Source organism: Schistocerca cancellata, chromosome 2, assembly GCF_023864275.1.
Source record: "Schistocerca cancellata isolate TAMUIC-IGC-003103 chromosome 2, iqSchCanc2.1, whole genome shotgun sequence".
Lineage (NCBI taxonomy): Eukaryota > Metazoa > Arthropoda > Insecta > Orthoptera > Acrididae > Schistocerca > Schistocerca cancellata.
In genome coordinates, this window is record NC_064627.1 from 625803997 (window position 1) to 625826216 (window position 22220).

At 38.6% G+C, this 22220-nt stretch overlaps 1 protein-coding gene across 1 annotated transcript in view; it reads left to right on the plus strand.

Moving 5' to 3' along the window:
- The window catches only part of LOC126162288 (sterol regulatory element-binding protein cleavage-activating protein), a 284313-nt gene that overhangs the window by 194116 nt on the left and 67977 nt on the right, over positions 1–22220 (plus strand). The window contains exon 20 of the mRNA XM_049918707.1: positions 7742–7889. Coding sequence (XP_049774664.1) covers positions 7742–7889 — 148 coding nt within the window. The remainder of the gene's footprint in view (positions 1–7741; positions 7890–22220) is intronic.

The following is a 22220-nucleotide window of genomic DNA, read 5'->3' on the forward strand; positions in this document are numbered from 1 at the left end:
TCATGATGCATCAAAGACATCTGTTTTTGAAGCTTTGTAACTTGAATGTTATCTTTTTATCCATTTTCCAGCTTTCACTGGCGTACAGGACAGCCTTCACATTTGTATTAAAAATACGGATTTTTGTTTTGTACGTGATATTTCTATTTTTCCATATTGGATACAATTGTATGAAGGCAGCTTTTGCCTTTTTAATGCGGTTTTTCACGTCATCTCCAGCTCCACATCTTCCATCGCTATACTACCCAGATACAGGAATGAGTTGACAGTCTCCACCTGCTGCTCCCCTATTAACAGTGGCACTTCCATGTTCCCTGAATTTATTCTCATTTCCTTTGTTTTGCTTGTATTTATCTTCAGGCCAGCATTCTCTACTTCTTCTTTCAGCAAGTTTAATTTCACTTGCATATCAGTCAGCCTTTCCCGGTAGCTGAAGGGTCAGCGTGATGGATTGTCAATCCTCTGGGCCCGGGTTCGATTCCCAGCTGGGTGGGGGAATTTTCTCCGCCCAGGGACTGGGTGTTGTGCTGTCCTCATCATCATCCTCATCGACTGCAGGTCGCCGAAGTGGCATCAAATTGAAAGATCAGCACCTGGCAAACAGTCTGCCCGACAGGGGGGCCCTAGCCATACAATTAAAAAAAAAAATCTGCAAAATCTGAATCCTCCAGACGTTCATGGATCTCCCACTGGATTCCTCGTGTCCTGCCTGCTGTGACTCTTCTCATAACTGAGTCTAGAACAAGTAGGAAAAGTGTTGGTGATAAAATGCAACCCTGCCGGGTTTCAGTTGTTACTTTTATGGTTTCTGTCATATTTCCCTTGTGGAGTACACAACATTTGTAGCCATCATATAGATATTTTATGATGTTTAAGATCTTCTGTGGTATGCCATACTTCCGCAACACCTGCCAGAGCACTTTCTTTCATGGAATCGAAGGCCTTTTGAAAATCAATGAATGCCAGGAGCGTGGTTGCTTGGAATTCTTTGCTTTGCTCTAAAATGATCCTAAGAGTGTTAATAAGATCAACACAACTGTGTTGTGCCCTAAAACTGACCTGTTCTTTACACAGTCTCTTTTCAAGAGACTCTTTAATTCTGTTTAAAACAATTCTGGTGAGGATCTTACTGGGCACTGACAACAATGTAATACCATGCCAGTTGTTACAGTCTGACAAATTTCCCTTTTTAGGTGCTTTACCACCAATCCATTTTTCCTCTCCTTTGGAGATTTCTCTTCAAGCCAAATATGCTTCAGCAAGGGATGGAGCATTTTAACAGTACTTTCAGTATCGGCTTTTAAGAACTCCGGTGCTATGTTGTCTCAGCCTGGAGCCTTTGTATTCTTTAGTGTTTTCAAAGCCATCCTAATTTCGTCCATTGTGGGGCACTGCAAATTTCTATCTTGATCTTCTTCGACTTCCTCTGGAACATCTCTTACCTGTCCCTCTTGGTTGTCTTCACAATTTAACAGTTCCTTGAATTAAGTGCTCCTCCCATCTCCGTACCTGTGCCTTTTGAGTTGTAAGCATCACCCCATCCTTGTTCGTAACTGGTCCTTCATATCTGAAGATCTTCATTGACAACTGTTTGGTTATATTGTAGAGATCTTTCATATTTCCTTGTCTTGTTGCCTCTTCTGCTAATTTTGCTTGCTTATCTATCCATTTCCTTTTTTCTCTAAGTAGCCATATTTTCACTTATTTGTTCGCGTCCGTGTATTCTTTATGTGCTTCGCTCTTCTGCGCTCTTGTCTTACAAAGATTTAACTTAAGTTTTAGTTCTTTTCTGGGGCTTATTTCATTCCATGTAGCATCAGAGATCCATTCCTTCCTTTGATGTGCCTTAAATCCTGAGATTTTTTTCTCCCGCATCTAAATAACTGTCTTTGATATTTTGCCAACATGTTTCAATTCCCTCTTCCATAAAGTTTTCTTCAGAGAGGACCTGGAATCTGTTTTGTAGTTCAAGGGCAAATGTTTCTTTGATCTGTTGGTCTTTTAACCTTGCCACATCTATTTTCTCGCACCTGTGATTGAATTTAGTTCTATTTGCCACTATCGTCAGTCTGAATTCCGCCAAAACTAGGTGGTGGTCACTTCCAACGTCTGCTCCTCTTCTATATCTGGGATCTAACACAGAGTGTTGGAACTTGTGGCTTATGACTATGTGGTCAATTTGATTTTCGGTTACGTGGTCTGGAGAAACCCACGTTATCTTATGGCAGTTACGATGTGGAAACAATGTGCCTCCAATGACTAGGTCATGTTCAGTGCACGTATCTATCAACAGTTGACCATTTACATTCCTGAGCCCCACGCCATGCACACCCATGATGTGTTCGAGCCCTTCTTTTTCTGAACCAACTTTTGTGTTCAAGTCACCCATTAAAATTTTTATGTCCTTAGAATTTGTTTGTCTAAGGACTCCATTAAGCTCTGTATAAAATGCATATTTTAATTCTCCTTTAGCTATTTCATTAGGTGCAGAGCATTGAATTACAGTGACATATCGCACATTTGTTTTAAAGGGTGCGGTTATTATCTGTTCTGAGACTGGTTTCGACTCCAGTAAGCTCTTCTTGCTGCTTTTAGATAGTAAGAGCCCTACACCATTCCTATGCTTTGCGTCCTCACCTGTCTGACCCGCATTCAGCAGCACTCCATCATTTTGTGTTTGGAATTCCCCAGATTCTGGCCACCTTATTTCACTTAGTCCCAATATATCTAGTCGATAGTTCTCCATCTCTTTTTTAACTTGTCTTAGCCTCTCTGCCTCTCTCAAGGTCCTTACATTCCAAAAACCAATACGTGTTTTCCTTTTCAGGCCAAAGGTCTTAAGATCCATCCGGCTGTTTCTCCTTTTAGTTTCTGTGATATGTGTTTTTTTGTTGGTGCAGGTTATCAGCCCATAGCCCCCCAAGTGTCCTAGTGGGGCTGCCACCTCATGGCCTATACACCTGCCAGGTTTTATTTCAGGGCCTTACCCTTTAGATAGCTTGTCTTCACCACGACTACAGAATGCTATCCATCCATTCACAGTAAGTCCTATGTGCATCAATGCTGTCCTGGTTTCCAAGGATCTTCCACTGTCCACATTAGAGGACTGTGTCTGCTGCCACACAATCACAGGGAGGAACAGAAAGGAAGGGAGTGTATAAAATGGGTCAGAATAGAATAGAATAGGACAGGACAGGACAGGACAGGACACTAGACGGGACATTGAGAGAGACACTTTGTATGGATCCTCTATGGAGACCTGTCTGGCTTGGGAGGCCCTGCTGGTAGTTACACGACCACCGGTATAGCCCTCCACTTGACTGGATCACACAAGACCCCTAGCCCACAAGGACAGTGTTTCGTTCTGGTGGCGTCTCCTGAGGGGGTAACACGAAATCAGACAGTAATGAAATGGATGTAAAATTTTTAAAAAATACACGTGGTATTATTTTGACTTTAGTTCATTAGGACTGGCGTGGAGTGTTTGGACACCCCAGCATATGAATTTGGTAGTTAAACAACAATGATAACTAAAATTTAGTGTATTATAATTTAATTATTTATGTAACTGTTAGACAGAAAGCTAACAGGAATTTGAAAGAATTACAAAAACTTTAAATAATAATACAAGTGCAAGGCTGATTGGTCCAGTTGGAATTGGTTATAATTATGACTCTGTGTGTATATATTGTGTTATATTGTCCTTTCTTTGTATATGTGCCTTTGGCCATCTTCTTTTCTTTTTTGTTTTGTGTTGTGTAAGGCTATATGTATCCTACCTTTGCCACAATTTGAACTGCAGTTCTTACTTTTTGATTATTTTTAATACTGACAATGGAGTGTTCAAACTTGTCATGTTGAAATGTTTTATGCTTTCCTTTCCACTGTTAATTAACTTTGTAAAAATTCTGTGTGCAGAATTTAACTGCTGGCAAAAACTTGAATCTACTAAAAAAGTGAAATGTGGCATTTTTTTCAAGATTTCTGCATTTAAAACTTCCTGTTGTACAGCCCTGAATTCTCACGTTCTGTGATCTGACGTTCTGTTCTCACTACTTCCCATTATTTTGTGGCACTAGCAGTGAAAGCAATCAAAAATATTCATAGAGAAATACAACTTGTATTTCTTCATTAGCTTTCAATGTTGCTAAGGAGCAAACACAAATAAATACACGATTCCCAACATGTTAACACTCCTTGTAACTAATGAAAAAAGTATATGAAATATATATACAATGCTCCAAATGTTTATTTACTTTTGTAGACAGAATTTTGTGTGAATTCTTGAAGTGAATAATCCAACTTGGAGAAAGTCAGACATTTCTTACTAGTTTCAGTCAAACAAAACTTAACTGCTTTTTCTTTGATGAAATTGTTCATGACTTTTCTTTTGAATATAGTTGATAGTCAAATGTGGCATGCTAAGTTCCATCGGTGGATCTGCAGTTTGCAATATCCAGTATTTAATTGCTTATAGCCACATGTCTTGTACTACTTAAGTGTTCATATTTAAACTTTAATCCCTGTTTTGGACTTCACACAAGCTTTCATCCATGTTTTCTTTTGATGACATCAGTTGGCACCCATTGTCCATAGAAAGCAGAAAAATATTCACGTTTCCCCACATAGCATTATTGAACTCTACATAATATCTGTTAAAACTCCAAATACAGGGTGTTACAAAAAGGCACGGCCAAACTTTCAGGAAACATTCCTCACACACAAAGAAAGAATATGTTATGTGTACATGTGTCTGGAAACGCTTAGTTTCCATGTTAGAGCTCATTTTATTACTTCTCTTCAAATCACATTAATCATGGAATGGAAACACACAGCAACAGAATGTACCAGTGTGACTTCAAACACTTTGTTACCGGAAATGTTCAAAATGTCCTCCGTTAGCGAGGATACATGCATCCACCCTCCGTCACATGGAATCCCTGATGCGCTGATGTAGCCCTGGAGAATGGCATATTGTATCACAGCCGTCCACAATACGAGCACGAAGAGTCTCTACATTTGGTACCGGGGTTGCATAGACAAGAGCTTTCGAATGCCCCCATAAATGAAAGTCAGGTTTGAGGTCAGGAGAGCGTGGAGGCCATGGAATTGGTCCGCCTCTACTAATCCATCGGTCACCGAATCTGTTGTTGAGAAGCGTACGAACACTTCGACTGAAACGTGCAGGAGCTCCATCGTGCATGAACCACATGTTGTGTCGTACTTGTAAAGGCACAATTTCTAGCAGCACAGGTAGAGTATCCCATATGAAATCATGATAACGTGCTCCTTTGAGTGTAGGTGGAAGAACATGGGGCCCAATCAAGACATCACCAACAATGCCTGCCCAAACGTTCACAGAAAATCTGTGTTGATGACGTGATTGCACAATTGCGTGCGGATTCTCGTCAGCCCACACATGTTGATTGTGAAAATTTACAATTTGATCACGTTAGAATGAAGCCTCATCCGTAAAGAGAACATTTGCACTGAAATGAGGATTGACACATTGTTGGATGAACCATTCGCAGAAGTGTACCCCTGGAGCTATCAGCTGCTGATAGTGCCTGCACATGCTGTACATGGTACGGAAACAACTGGTTCTCCCGTAGCACTCTCCATACAGTGACGTGATTAACGTTACCTTGTACAGCAGCAACTTCTCTGACGCTGACATTAGGGTTATCGTCAACTGCACGAAGAATCGCCTCATCCATTGCAGGTGTCCTAGTCATTCTAGGCCTTCTCCAGTCGTGAGTCATAGGCTGGAATGTTCCGTGCTCCCTAAGATGCCGATCAATTGCTTCGAACGTCTTCCTGTCAGGGCACCTTCGTTCTGGAAATCTGTCTCGATACAAACGTACCGCGCCACGGCTATTGCACTGTGCTAATCCATACATCAAATGGGCATCTGCCAACTCCGCATTTGTAAACATTACACTGACTGCAAAACCACGTTCGTGATGAACACTAACCTGTTGATGCTACGTACTGATGTGCTTGATGCTAGTACTGTAGAGCAATGAGTCGCATGTCAACACAAGCACCGAAGTCAACATTACCTTCCTTCAATTGGGCCAACTGGCGGTAATCGAGGAGGTACAATACATAGTGATGAAACTAAAATGAGCTCTAACATGGAAATTAAGCATTTCCAGACACATGTCCACCTAACATCTTTTCTCTATTTGTTTGTGAGGAATGTTTCCTGAAAGTTTGGCCATACCTTTTTGTAACACCCTTTATAATCACAATATTGGTGTTCCAAACCCTTATCAGAAATTTTAAAAAATATTAGATTCCTGTTTTTAACTGTCATGAATTGGAGTTCCTGTACAATGAGTGCTGCAGTGATAAAACAAAGGATACATATCCCAGATCATGCGCACTAACTCACCTTAAGTGCAGCTAGGGGTATGCATTTCTTAGTTGTGAGCACCAAGCCAGCAAATTTCATTAGGTTTTTTCCAGTCTGTATCAATGCTGAAATTTGGCATGTGGTTTTTAACCCTTTAAGCAACCAAAAAAGTTCAGCATGACAGTGAAGTACATGTCTCTATGTATTCTTTGAAATAGTAATCAATAAAACTGCTCAGTATATATGTGTTCCCCAGTCCACCTTGAATTATGGGATGGTAGTAATTCATGTCAATGAATCAGCACAAGATCAGTAGTGAAAAAGGTTGAAAAAATCTTTGGGAAATGAGTATTGTCAAGTTCAACAGTAAACTTATGCCCTCAGGAGGAAGACATTTCCCAAAGGACTGGAAGTTATTGTAGTTCTGTTTGAAACTGTTGAAATAGCTACATCATCTGCTTCAGAGTCTCTTCCAAATTTCGAATCTTCTGTGTGTTCTTTGGCAATCTCTTCCTAACAGTTCACTACACTATCTGCCAGAACTTCATCTGCCACAGAATCATTCTGCCTACCTGAAGTCTTTGTATAGATATAAAATAAATATACACAAATGTTAGTATGATCCCTCTTAACTATAAAACCAACCAAATATGAGTAAATAATATGTCTATTACACTCAAGTGTGTGCATAAACTGTTTTCATCGTGTTACATATTTTCTGTAATCATCCTACATGTGCACTGTCAGAGGAAATAATTTGTATTCTCACAGCAGCTAACATTTTCTACCTAATTTGTGAAACAATATTCTCTCTAATGTTCATTCTTCATTAGAAGCAGCATTTCACAGAATACAATCAATAAAATTGCTTTTAACTAGGAACTGAATTCATGACAATCTTTCCTGTTTACATGTATAGTGTGGAAGAAAACTAGCCGTAAATACGCTTACAAAATGGCTCCCATAATTTTATATTTTATAATGTAGTGAAATGTTACTGTGAATTGAATTTACCACGGTATCAGAAGCCTGAATCCACAGGTGACTTATGCTAGCTGACAACAAAACCACCTCTGAAGACAAGTGCCTGAAAGGCCACTGGTAAAGATTCATACCATTATTCGCTGATATCTGATGCTTACAGAGTTAGAAATGTAGAATTGGTGTTCATCCATATCAGAGAAACTGTTGTGAATATATTATTAGCAATCAAATCAATTGTTTGTACTGAACATGTAGATAAAGCGAGGTAAACTATAAGAGACAAAACATTATGGCTAATTTTCATATGGCAGGTTGGACCATTCTCTTTTGAATGTATTTAAAACATTAAATTGGTACTTCACAATAATATATGTTTCAACAGTTATTGTTATTGTGTAGGTTTTTCGGTTGGAAGATCAGCGGCCACTGTACACATTGCATGGACATTGTGGACCTATTACCTGTGTTTTTATTGACCGCATTTCTCCATTACTTTCTGGTTCTGGCAGCCAAGATGGACTTCTTTGCGTGTGGGACCTACTCACAGGTAAATAAAGTTACCAAAAACAAATATTTGTTTGCACTTTATACAGTTGTTAATTTCTGCAAATGGCTGCTTCGGTTTTCTATTGTTTCCAAGTTTTTTAAATGTCCACTGTAGATAATTTGTGATGCAAACTCTGTAAAGTTAATATTAACGTAAGCATAAAATAGAGAGAGTTAACTGATGTTTGCGAATTCTTTCTTATCTTTATATTCGTGCTGTTGCATATGATTTCATCCTTAGATGTGAGGAGAAAAGAAGTGCTTTCAAATATATCTACAGAGAATTTGTTTAAAAAGCACTGTTGTAGTAAGGACTGAAACAGTCTAAGATACAGAAGTGAGGAAGTCATAAAAGAACTGTTGAATGGAAGGGACTGGCAGCCATTGAATTTGTGTCCATACTGGTTTTGTCTGCATGATTGCTTAGTGGTATTCTTGTGGTTGTGCAGCCAAGTTGTTGTTCCAGTTTTGTGTGTGCGGGGGTTGGGGTGTCCGCTTGCAGCACTCAGTGACAAGGTTATCAGCGTCCACACAAAATTCATAGAAATCAATGTGATTAAACAGAGAAAATGTGAGAAAGGACATTAAGTCTCACGCATGACCACCTGCACAGTCACGTTAGCTCACATCATGGAAGATATCATTAAAATGGTACAGATGTTCTAAATTTATTAACTAAAACAAGAGGAAAACTAAAGTAGATTCACAACAATATATGGCTGGCTGATCACTTATAAAAAAAAAACACAGATGAGCCAGCCACCCTCATAACCCATTAAAAACATCAGTAAAATTTCAGGGAGGCAAGCAAGATCTTAAAAGTTGTGCCACACTTGTTTGATCGTCAGTTAAAACAGAGGGTAAATATGTTGACAAATGAGCTGCTGCCCTTTGATCTGAAAATAAAATTCTAGTAAAACGTGGTGCACTGTGATCTGTATGCCAGAAGCACCACACATTGGAGCATCCCTTTGCGAGAGCTTAGAAGTGATGAGTCGTAGGGATGCGACCTATGTGAAGACAAGTAAGAAGGACTTCATCCCACCTGTGTAGCTGGAAACATATATGCCATGGCCACGTTGTAAACTTCATTAGATGCAGCTTATTGCCTGCTACTTCCAGCCATTCTTTTTCCCATTGATGCATTACTGAACTTCAACAGTGAGGCTATAGCATTTAAGGGGATAGCATACTGAAGTATCTGAGGATATTGACAAGCCTCCTTGGCTGCTACATCTGCCCTTTTGTTCTCCTTAATGCCCATGTGCCATGTGCCCTAGCACTCAACAGAAAGGCACCCCCTTCCCCAGTCTTTGTAGTTGGAGGAGGGCATAATGGATTTTCTGGACTGCTTTCTCTGCTGGGAAGAGTGCACGCAGAGTAATCTAGCCAGTAGATGCGCAGTTGACAGGGCAATCGTGGTGAGGGCCGCAGCGAGGAGGGTTGCAGAGCATTAGCGATGAGGGTTGCAGCAGGCAGTCTGCATACTGTAAGGGAAATGCTGAGTGCTAGAGAGGAAGTGCCCTTCTAAACTGTAGCCTACATTTACATGTTTTTGGAAATACTAAGTGGAGCTCCTCCACACTCACACTTCCATGGTGCCCATCCATAAAGGTATTGACAATTTCATCACTTAATTCTTGTTTGTCAGGTGTGATTTTTATAGTAATCACACCTGACAAACAAGAATTAACTGATGAAATTGTCAATACTGTCTTTCAGAAAATTACTAAGTGGTTCCTTGTAAACGGACTCTCACTGAATTTTGATAAGACACAGTACATACAGTTCCGTACAGTGAATGGTATGATGCCATTAATAAATATAGACCTTAATCAGAAGCATATAGCTAAGGTAGAATATTCCAGATTTTTAGGTGTGTCCATTGATGAGAGATTAAATTGGAAGAAACACATTGATGATCTGCTGAAACGTTTGAGTTCAGCTACTTATGCAATAAGGGTCATTGCAAATTTTGGTGATAAACATCTTAGTAAATTAGCTTACTACGCCTATTTTCACTCATTGCTTTCATATGGCATCATATTTTGGGGTAATTCATCACTGAGGAATAAAGTATTTATTGCACAAAAGCGCGTAATCAGAATAATAGCTGGAGTCCACCCAAGATCATCCTGCAGACATTTATTTAAGGATCTAGGGATATTCACAGTAGCTTCTCAGTATATATACTCTCTTATGAAATTTGTTATTAACAACCAAACCCAATTCAAAAGTAATAGCAGTGTGCATAACTACAATACTAGGAGAAAGGATGATCTTCACTATTCAAGATTAAATCTAACTTTGGCACGGAAAGGGGTGAATTATACTGGCACTAAAGTCTTTGGTCACTTACCAAATAGTATCAAAAGTCTGACAGATAACCAACAAGTATTTAAGAAGAAATTAAAAGAATTTCTGAATGACAACTCCTTCTACTCCATAGAGGAATTTTTAGATATAAATTAAAAAAAAAAAAAAAAATAAAAAAATAAAAAAAAATAAAAAACACAAAAAATGAAAAAGTTGTTATATTAACTTAAGTATATTGTTAAATTAACTTAATTATGTCATGTATTGGAAAATTTGACTCGTTCCACATCATTACGAAATATCGTATTCATGATCCATGGAACTAGTATTAATCTAATCTAATCTACTGTCACCTCTGCTTTGGTTAGTTTCTACAAAAAATTCCACTGAAAAGGCAACAGAAGCAGCAATTTATTTTCCCCTTACCTGTTAACATTTGTAACTTCCAGAGAAGTGTTAAGAAAGGCGAATTTTGGCTAAAACGTACATTTCTTTTGTTGCCATGTTAAAATTTGCTTCTTTTACCAAAACTTTGTGAAGTTTGCACAATTTCACCTCAGTAACATGTTGTGCATATATAATTGCGAGATAATTCTGAAGCACTGGTATATTAAGTGAGGAATTGCAGACAAGTAAGCTCAATATCTTTGAAACAGCACATCCTCAATTAAAAAAATAAAATAAATTAAAAAAAATACATTTAAAGTCTTCACATATGTTGTTCCAAAACCCACAGAATTACTCAATTCACCAGCTATTGATGGCCATTAAAAATTACATTTTTTCATTGAAAAATTTTGTAGTTTGTGGAATAACATGGAAGATAATGAAGGTTATCATAATAACCATATGGCAAAATAATCTCCTCTTCCTGTGCTATCATTTGCGAAGACCTTGTTTTGATATCTCAAACTGTTTATCAAATATGAGTTAATGTTTTGCATATTTCATTCTATCTTTATCACTGGCATCCACAATCACAAATGCATGTGCTACATATTATCAATTTCCTCAAGACTGGTGACAAATAGAGACCTCTGCCCAAGTTTAAAGAAAAATTGAATATGTTAGCCGAATTTCGTACACACCAACATATTATTTAATATGTACAAAATGAAAAACATAGTAACCACTATTTTTTTAATGCAAACTCTGCCGAATATTGCGCAGTGTCTTACTTAATTGCAGATATGACAATAACTATATCATTAATGAAATTATGGGCATGTCATCTTGAAACTGACACTTAAAGCTATAAGTAACACAAAAATGAATTTTTTTTACCAAATAGTCTCATGTGAGAAAGATCGCAGAGTGTGGGCTTCGATTCTGTCATCACAGCCAACCAGCTGAAAGTGGGCAGACTGTTGTTGGCCTTCCTTTCTGAACAAACGAATGAACTCGCCCAGTCCTCAAGGCAGAAATTGGTTACCTCGCATTGGCTGCTGTATCCTGTGTCAATTCTACAAGCATTCTAGAGAGTGAAGGTCACTCAGGAATTGGGAACAAAGAAAGTCTTTAGAACTTGCAACACATTTAATGCACAGTATTTTGATCACTGATCCCACCATCTTCTTCAAGTACTGCAATTTGTGCTGTCGCATCTACTCGCTGCCTGGACTCCTCCAGTCAGACTGCGAACTATTGTTGGTTTCTTGCTGCTATTTCTACCTGATAGTGAGCTTGACTCTGATGCCCACAGTGTTCTTTGATGCTCTGGTTTTCTGAGCCCAAGATATTCCATGAAATGCACATTCTCTCAGTATGTCTCATCTTGGTGAATGTGATATCCAGTGAGATCTTATGAAACTGAGTACAAGACCCCAAGCCTTCTTTAAATTGATACCTCCATCCCCATTTATTACCTTTTCTAACATTTTTATTTTGATAGAGCCCTTTATTGTGCTGTCCAAGAAACTTAGCATTTGTACACACTGATTTTATTCTCATCCTATTTCATTTCAAAATTATATTTGAGAACAGTGCTCAGCAGTGGTCCCCCCACCCCCCCACCCTGCCTTGCCCCCCCCCTCCCCCTTCCCTGCTACAGCATATGATGAGGCTGTGGTGGGACGCATTGGTCCCGCTCTATCCTTTAAACAATCTGTCAACTTACCTGAATAGGCTTAATGTTGTCTTCTCCTTCGCTCTGCGATGGTGGATACTGGTTTAGCCGACAAAAGCAGTGTTGAGTATCAAGTTCATATTTAATATCCTGACATCAATTACGCAATTTTACTGACTGTCTCTGTAAGAAGTTCAGACTCAAACGTAGCCAGCTGTAAAGAAGTACTCACCATAATTGCTTGTTGTCTGCATGAAACACGCCAAGCAGAGTTTGTGTATAACATGAAATGTTGACATGCGAATCTCTCTGTAAATGAACCACTCATAGGCCTCAAACGTTCACAAAATATTCAATACTGTAGTCTCTCTTTGTCAACGACATGAGAGCCGACCAAACATGCGAATTTCTTCATTTTAGTACATATTTGATCAGCGCAGTTTAACATAACGAGCGACTCTTTCGACTTACAGAATCTGAGGAACAGAGTCCTACTCAAACATGTGGGAAATGCTGAATTCCTATTGGCTAGTACGTTAAGCAGTCAATCTGATCATCTCAAGCACTTTTGTGCTTGCGGTATTCCTAATGTCAGCCAATCAGATTACCATAAGTAATTTAGACTAGAAATGTCTTAATTCTGAAACTAAATAAAATTTAATGAAGACAGAATATGATTACTTTTCACAAAATAAATTACTAATAAAATTTAATATCCAATGCCCCTTGTGGCTGCCTTTTACAAAATCGAGCTCACTCGGACATATGTCACAAATTCTCTTATTGAACAACAACTTTCTCATGTATACATTTACATAGTTGTAATAAATATCACATTCTCACTTTATGCATGTCTTCCATTCACTCTCTCAGTCTCTCCAAAACACACACTCACATCTAAAACATGAAAAAATAATAATTTTCCAAAGTACTTTTAATTATGTCAGAGATGTGTGGTAATGAAACTAAAAGAAATTAGACTATATGAAACTATGCTCTTGGATGTAGTTTCAGTTGATACTATAGATGAATACATTAAATTCCCTAACTCAGTTTCATTATGCCAGCACAGTTATTATATATTGTAGGTAAAAATTTATATCTCCAAAAGTATTGAAGTTACTGGTTTGAAATGTAAGCAGTATGGTTGTGTTATCCATAGAATTTGGTACACTGAGTGTGAAAAAGATCGATCAATATTTAATAGTACTTTTTCAGAGTCATAGAGAGTCTAATGCATTTCATGTGGCATTAGTGAAGTACACCACTCACCTGGCCCAGTAACCTGCATCAGCTGTGCGAGTGTGAGAACCAAAATATGCTCTCCCTCCCGACTTCACATCAAGCTAAGCTTTCAATGCAAGCTGATAACTTGTAATAATTTGCTACATTTCAAGCCTTGGCCTCCTCAACAATCAGCTTCCATACATTTCTGCTTTTCTCTTCCATTCTCAGATCTCCAACTTGTTAAGCTCAGCCATCACATTGTCATCTACATGTTTGTCAGCCCTTCCTTCTGGTGGAATGTAATCTGCCTTTCATTATTTGTTTGGTCATATCTTACTAGATATGACCAATGAATCTCAATGTAGACAAGTGTAATGTGCTGCGAATACACAGAAAGATAGATCCTTTATCATTTAGCTACAAAATAGCAGGTCAGCAACTGGAAGCAGTTAATACCATAAATTATCTGGGAGTACGCATTATGAGTGATTTAAAATGGAATGATCATATAATGTTGATTGTCGGTAAAGCAGATGCCAGACTGAGATTCATTGGAAGAATCCTAAGGAAATGCAATCTGAAAACAAAGGAAGTAGGTTACAGTACGCTTGTTCGCCCACTGCTTGAATACTGCTCAGCAGTGTGGGATCCGTACCAGATAGGGTTGATACAAGACATAGAGAAGATCCAACGGAGAGCAGCGCGCTTCGTTACAGGATCATTTAGTAATCGCGAAAGCGTTATGAAGATGGTAGATAAACTCCAGTGGAAGACTCTGCAGGAGAGACGCTCAGTAGCTTGGTACGGGCTTTTGTCAAAGTTTCGAGAACATACCTTCACCGAAGAGTCAAGCAGTATATTGCTTCCTCCTACGTATATCTCGCGAAGAGACCATGAGTATAAAATCAGAGAGATTAGAGCCCACACAGAGGCATACCGACAATCCTTCTTTCCACGAACAATACGAGACTGGAATAGAAGGGAGAACCGATAGAGGTACTGAAGGTACCCTCCGCCACACACCGTCAGGTGGCTTGCGGAGTATGGCTGTAGATGTAGATGTAGATGTGGTATTTTGTGGTTGTATCTTACTCTCCATCCCTCTGCTTCTCTCACAGGTCTATAAATTTTTTACTGGATTTTTCTTTCAAATGCCCTTAGACTGTTCATATCTGCTTCTGTCATTGTCCACATTTATGATTCATATGTAACACCTGGCCATACAGGGAATAGTGTAATCTTATGTAATACACTGCCTTATCTTATTGTCACACCTAGATATTGGAAGAAGCTAACAGCTTAAAACATTTTCAGAGGACTTCAGTTCATGTGTTGTTCTTCTGGTCTTAGAATTGAACATTAACATGTATTTTGTTGTGTTTTTGTTTACAGTCAATCCAATTTTTTGCTCATTATGTTTCCATTATTTCATGCATTTCTTTAAGGGTGTTCACATCTCTTGCTACGATCGCAGTATCATCTGCATAGGCACATATCTAATTGGATTTCAGCATTATTGTACCAGTGCTAAGTTAAACAGGTAAACAGGACTGCAGGGCACCATCACCATGTTTCACTTCTTCTGTAAAGTTAATGCCCTTGGCCGTTTTATTTTTCACCGTTATTATTGCTTTTGTGTCCCTCATTGTCAACACAACTAACATTCTTAGCTTGTCAAAGATATTCCTTTAGTACTTTATATAATGATTCCCCATGAACCATGGACCTTGCCATTGGTGGGGAGGCTTGCAAGCCTCAGCAATACAGATAGCTGTATCTTAGGTGCAACCACAATGGAGGGGTATCTGTTGAGAGGCCAGACAAACGTGTGGTTCCTGAAGAGGGGCAGCAGCCTTTTCAGTAGTTGCAGGGGCAACAGTCTGGATGATTGACTCATCTGGCCTTGTAACACTAACCAAAATGGCCTTGCTGTGCTGGTACTGCGAACGGCTGAAAGCAAGGGGAAACTAGAGCCGTAATTTTTCCCGAGGATATGCAGCTTTACTCTATGGTTATATGATGATGGCGTCCTCTTGGGTAAAATATTCCGGAGGTAAAATAGTCCCCCATTCGGATCTCCGGGCGGGGATTACTCAGGAGGACTTTGTTATCAGGAGAAAGAAAACTGACGTTCTACAGATCGGAGCGTGGAATGTCAGATCCCTTAATCGGGCAGGTAGGTTAGCAAATTTAAAAAGTGAAATGGATAGGTTAAAGTTAGATATAGTGGGAATTAGTGAAGTTCGGTGGCAGGAGGAACAAGACTTTTGGTCAGGTTACTACAGGGTTATTAACACAAAATCGAATAGGGGTAATGCAGGAGTAGGTTTAATAATAAATAGGAAAATAGGAATGTGGGTAAGCTACTACAAATAGCATAGTGAACACACTACTGTGGCCAAGATAGATACGAAGCCCATGCCTACCACAGTAGTACAAGTTTATATGCCAACTAGCTCTGCAGATGACGAAGATATTGATGAAATGTATGATGAGATAAAAGAAATTATTCAGATAGTGAGGGGAGACAAAAATTTAATTGTCATGGGTGACTGGAGCTCGATAGTAGGAAAAGGAAGAGTAGGAAATGTAGTAGATGAATATGGAATGGGATTAAGGAATGAAAGAGGAAGCCGCCTGGTAGAATTTTGCACAGAGCATAACTTAATCATAGCTAACACTTGGTTCAAGAATCATAAAAGATGATTGTATACATGTAAGAAGCCTGGAGGTACTGGAAGGTCTCAGATAGATTATATAATGGTAAGACAGAGATTCAGGAACCAGGTTTTAAATTGTAAGACATTTCCAGGGGCAGATGTGGACTCTGACCACAATCTATTGGTTATGGACTGTAGATTAAAACTGAAGAAACTGCAAAAAGGTGGGAATTTGAGGAGATGGGACCTGGATAAACTGAAAGAATCAGAGGTTGTAGAGAGCTTCAGGGAGAGCATTAGGGAATGATTGACAAGAATGGGAGAAAGAAATACAGTAGAAAAGAATGGGTAGCTTTAAGAGATGAAATAGTGAAGGTAGCAGAGGAACAAGTAGGTAAAATGACGAGGGCTAGTAGAAATCCTTGGGTAACAGAAGATACATTGAATTTAATTGATGAAAGGAGGAAATATAAAACTGCAATAAATGGAGCAGACAAAAAGGAATGCAAATGTCTCAAAAATGAGATCGACAGGAAGTGCAAAATGGCTAAGCAGGGATGGCTAGAGGACAAATGTAAGGATGTAGAGGTGCATATCACTAGGGGTAAGATAGGTACTGCCTACAGGAAACTTAAGGAGACCTTTGGAGAAAAGAGAACCACTTGTATGAATATCAAGAGCTCAGATGGAATCCCAGTTCTAAGCATAGAAGGGGAAGCAGAAAGGTGGAAGGAGTATATAGAGGGTGTATACAGGGGCGATATACTTGAGGACAATATTATGGAAATGGAAGAGAATGTAGGTGAAGATGAAATGGGAGATATGATACTGCGTGAAGAGTTTGACTGAGCACTGAAAGACCTGAGTCGAAACAACGCCCCGGGAGTAGACAACATTCCATAAGAACTACTGATGGCCTTGGGAGAGCCAGTCCTGACAAAACTCTACCATCTGGTGAGCAAGATGTATGAGACAGGCGAAATACCCTCAGACTTGAAGAAGATATAATAATTCCAATCCCAAAGAAAGCAGGTGTTCACAGATGTGAAAATTACTGAACTATCAGTGTAATAAGTCACGGCTGCAAAATACTAACGCAAATTCTTTACAGACGAATGGAAAAACTGGTAGAAGCCTACCTCGGGGAAGATCAGTTTGGATTCTGTAGAAATACTGGAAAAGCAAACCTACTTTTCTAGCATTTGTAGACTTAGAGAAAGCTTTTGACAATGTTGACTGGAATACTCTCTTTCAAATTCTGAAGGTGGCAGGGGTCAAATACAGGGAGGGAAAGGCTATGTACAATTTGTACAGAAACCAGATGTCAGTTATAAGAGTCGAGGGGCATGAAAGGGAAGCAGTGGTTGGGAAGGGAGTGAGACAGGGTTGTAGCCTCTCCCCAGTGTTATTCACTCTGTATATGGAGCCAGCAGTAAACGAAACAAAAGAAAATTTTGGAGTAGGTATTAAAATCCATGGAGAAGAAATAAAAACTTTGAGGTTCGCCAATGACATTGTAATTCTGTCAGAGACAGCAAAGGACTTGGAAGAGCAGTTGAACAGAATGGACGGTGTCGTGAAAGGAGGATATAAGATGAACATTAACAAAAGCAAAACGTGGATAATGGAATGTAGTCTAATTAAGTCGGGTTATGCTGAGTGAATTAGATTAGTAGTAAAGGAGTTTTGCTATTTGGGGAGAAAACTAACTGATGATGGTCGAAATATAGAGGATATAAAATGCAGACTGGCAAATGGCAAGGAAAGTGTTCCTGAAGAAGAGAAATTTGTTAACATCGAGTATAGATTTAAGTGTCAGGAAGTCATTTCTAAAAGTATCTGTATGGAGTGTAGCCATGTATGGAAGTGAAACATGGACGATAAATAGTTTGACAAGAAGAGAATAGAAGCTTTTGAAATGTGGTGCTACAGAAGAATGCTGAAGATTGGATAGGTAGATCACATAACTAATGAGGAGGTATTGAATAGAATTGGGGAGAAGAGGAGTTTGTGGCACAACATGACTAGAACAAGGGATTGGTTTGTAGGACATGTTCTGAGGCATCAAGGGATCACCAATTTAGCATTGGAGGGCAGCGTAGAGGGTAAAAATCGTAGTGGGAGACCAAGAGATGACTACACTAAGCAGATTCAGAAGGATGTAGGTTGCAGTAGGTACTGGGAGATGAAGCAGCTTGCACAGGATAGAGTAGCATGGAGAGCTGCATCAAACCAGTCTCAGGACTGAAGACCACAACAACAACAAAGGCTCTCTGTATATTCCTTCCACTTTTCTGCTTTCCCTTTTTTGCTTAGTACTGGCTTGCCATATGAGTTCTTGATATTCATACAGGTGCTTCTCTTTAGTGAAACGTCTCTGTAATTTTTATATAGATAGCATCTATCTTCCATCTAGTTACACACCGCCTTGCATATGTCTCCAGCCACTCCTGTGTAACCATTCTTCACTTTCTGTCAATCTCAGTTTTTAGATGCCTATATTCCCTTTCACCCGCTTCATTTACTGCATTTTTAGATTTATCCCTTCATCAGTTAAATTCAGTAACATGAAGGGGTTGGAGAGATATGGTCATAAGTCACATCGAACTAGTTTTGAGATACAGCGAGTTTAAAGTTCCACGGAGGTCTGAAAATGTTTAATACAAAATAGAAACTTTATTTCTACTGCAAACACTTGCTTAAAACTTGCGAAGCATGTTGTTAAATAGTCAACTCTCTGCTTGCTATAAAATATTAATTTTAGAATGATTCTAATTAAGATGTAGTCAATGGTAGCTTATGACTATATCTCCCAAAAAATTGTTTAAAACATAAAGTATGAATTTGTAAGGATTTATTTTAACTACTCTTACACAGCAAGCAGAATATATAATTTTTACACATTAATATATACATATCAGGTATCTGATATGTATAAATTACTTTTTCATTGATACAGTTACATCAAGGAAGTTCCTCTACCTCATCATTGTACACGTTATTTCCAGTACATGACCGATAGAAATCTTGATTTGCTGCAGGTATGTATGGCATAAGAGACAGTACATCATCAATTTTTTTCTGGTTAATTGGTAGTGGCTTTCTGTACTTTATTGGCAGCTGATATGGATTTGGTTCGACTAGCCTTCCTTTCTTTTTGACACGAATATCCACTGACATGAAAGCTCCTATGTCTGAATAAGAGTGCTTTACACTTAGCTTGAAGGGGTCTTCAGACTCAAACTTAAATTGAGTAGCTTCACTGAAATGTTGGGGATCTCCAGACGTGGATTCTGTACGTTTTGAGATCAATGTCTTTAGGCTTTCCAAACTTCTGAAGTCTTCTCTTTCCATTTTAGTTACAATGAAATGGTTTGGACTCACAGATTTTATTACTTCTGTCCATTCATCTGGAGTGTACACTATTGGACGTCTGTTTCTTGCATACCGTTCAATGCGACCAAAATCACCATCACAAGGTAGCATGGTGTGACCTACCACAGGGAAATAATGCTGGACAGAATCAAACCTTTTGGTAGCAACAAGGGACCTTTCCAAAGCAATAATAGTCCAATTCTTTGCCTGACCCTTGCAGCTGTCTGTGATTATGTGGAGATGTTTTGTCTGAGGATTAGTTATCTCCAAGTACTTCAATAAGCAGCTCCCAACCTCATCTGAACCCCATCCTCCATCTTTCTCACTCCACAGAAACATATAACCCTTATTTGATCCACAGTCATGGATACCATAGTTGTATGTCCATATTTTCCTCTTGTAAAATGCTGGACCAACTGTTAGTTTAGGTGTGGGGAACGTTTGCTGCATATCCATTGCTATCACATGATGCTCTTTCGAATTTTCTTTAGCCAGAGCAATTAAAGACGCAATCATATTTTGTCCTCTGTCACGTTTTTGAGATGCAGTTCATATTGTTGTTTCTTTTCTGTGACTTCTTCTGCACATAATTCTGGGTTATTTATTGCAATTAGAAATCCATCACATTTTGAACAGGTGTCACTTTTTGGTAGTTTTAACCTTATGTTAAATTCAGATACGAAAATTTCTCTGAACTTACTTTCAGATACTGCAGGAACCTGCTTTTCCTTGCAGTATTCTGAGTATTTATTTAGAAATAAGGAAGCAGTTGTGAGATCACAATCCAAATACACTTTATTGGGGTTCTGTTGCCTACTGTAATGACTGTTATATTTCGGTATGGCGTTGAGAAATTCTCTAACACTTTGTACAGCTTCGTCTTGAAATTTATGTGGGTAGTTTCCATGTTTTCTCTGAAAGAGAAAAAAGATGAGCTTATATCCTCTTCCTAATAGAAATATTTGTATAGTACTCAGTTTGAGTACATCCCTAACTTATAGCACAGAGTAACATACAAACCTTTTCCATCTTGTTTTGGCACTGCAAATCCCTGCTTCATTTGATGTTACAAATTCCTCACTCTTCGTGCATGTATCTGTAAGCCATGAACCCTTAGGAAAGCTTCCTTGCAGATCATGACTTCTATTCCGCATACCCTCACATTATAAGAAAATGTAACATCCCTGGATGATATTTTCCTGGAAGTCTTTTCTGGATAGCTTTGAAAGAAATTATGACAAATATAACAAAATGAAATAAATATACAAAATATTAAACCATTTTTATTTAAATAGTGAACAAACCTTCGCTTTTTCAGTTCCATTTTCATACAGCTCATCAAGTAAGTATTCTGGGCATTAAAGTTTCCTATGTCCCAAAATGAATGAAAAATGTTTTCTTCCTCTCCAAGCAGTTTTGTGAAGCATTTATTTAAACAAGTACAGGGACTTCCTATAGTAGCAGCCTGAACAGTCTTGTGAGTTTTTAAAGACTTATACTGCTGACCAGCATTTCGTCGACGTTTTGCTTTATTTTTCTTCCACTGATCAATATTTCGTTTTCTTTTCCGTGAAGGCTTTGGTTTTTCGGGTGATTCTTCATTTATTCTACTTACTTCAAGCTATAATATGAAGAGCAAAATAGTCTTAAGAATTTACGTGAGATATAGTCATAAGCCACACAAAACATTAAATTTCGCTAAAATCACATTAAAGAGAAAATATTTTTTACACATCTTTTGCCTTTGAAACTACATTATTGCACCATTAAGCAGTAATATAGATGTGCCCATCAAGTTTCATCATTAACACACAGGATGGCTATCAAATGCGTTGGCAATGTTGAGAGAAACAAAGTCACAAGCTACAGGAAATTAATCACGAGAAATAAACCATTTTATATGCTTACCGAAACATCATCTGAGCTGGAACTGCTGGTCGATGGATGCCAAGATTCATCACTGTCAGGATCCAAAGTGTCAAGCTCTTCACTTCCACTACTGTCTGTGTCAAATATGCGTTGAAGACTCGAAGAAGCTTCAGACGTTCCTGACCCACCTGCCATTTTGCCGTGGCTTGTGACTATGTATCTTCTGAAACTACTACCGGATGGCGCAGCATAGAACTGCACTCCATCGTAGCCTGCCATCTGTTGCAGTAACATGGAACTTCTTCACAATGTGTTGAAAAAGACATTGTTAAGAATGCCGCAACATGAAAAACTCAATTTCGTGGCGTATGACTATATCTCTCCGAGCCCTTCATATCTTCAGTGTGTGACACAGGGATTTGTACTGTGTTGTGTATTTTTTCTTACTTGATCATGATGTATACGACCTGGGATAACTAGGAGATCTGGGAAAAACCTGGGAATTTTTTAAAATTCCGGGAATTTTTTATCGTTTCAATGTTCAGTTAAATTTTTGTAATTTTGAATGGTAAGAACCAATACTCTAACAAAGGATATTACTGTATCTCACTACTGCAGAATAATACTGCAGCAATAAAACATAAGAAAAACAAAAACAAAATTAAGACGTAAGTTGCAAAGGAAATGCGCCATATACGACAACAAAACACAGTATTTATACAAGCTTCTGACAATAGCAAAATGTGTCAAAGTCTTTAGGAAGACTATGCAATCCTTCATAACAACAAATTGCCTCTGATGAGCATGACATCACAACTGT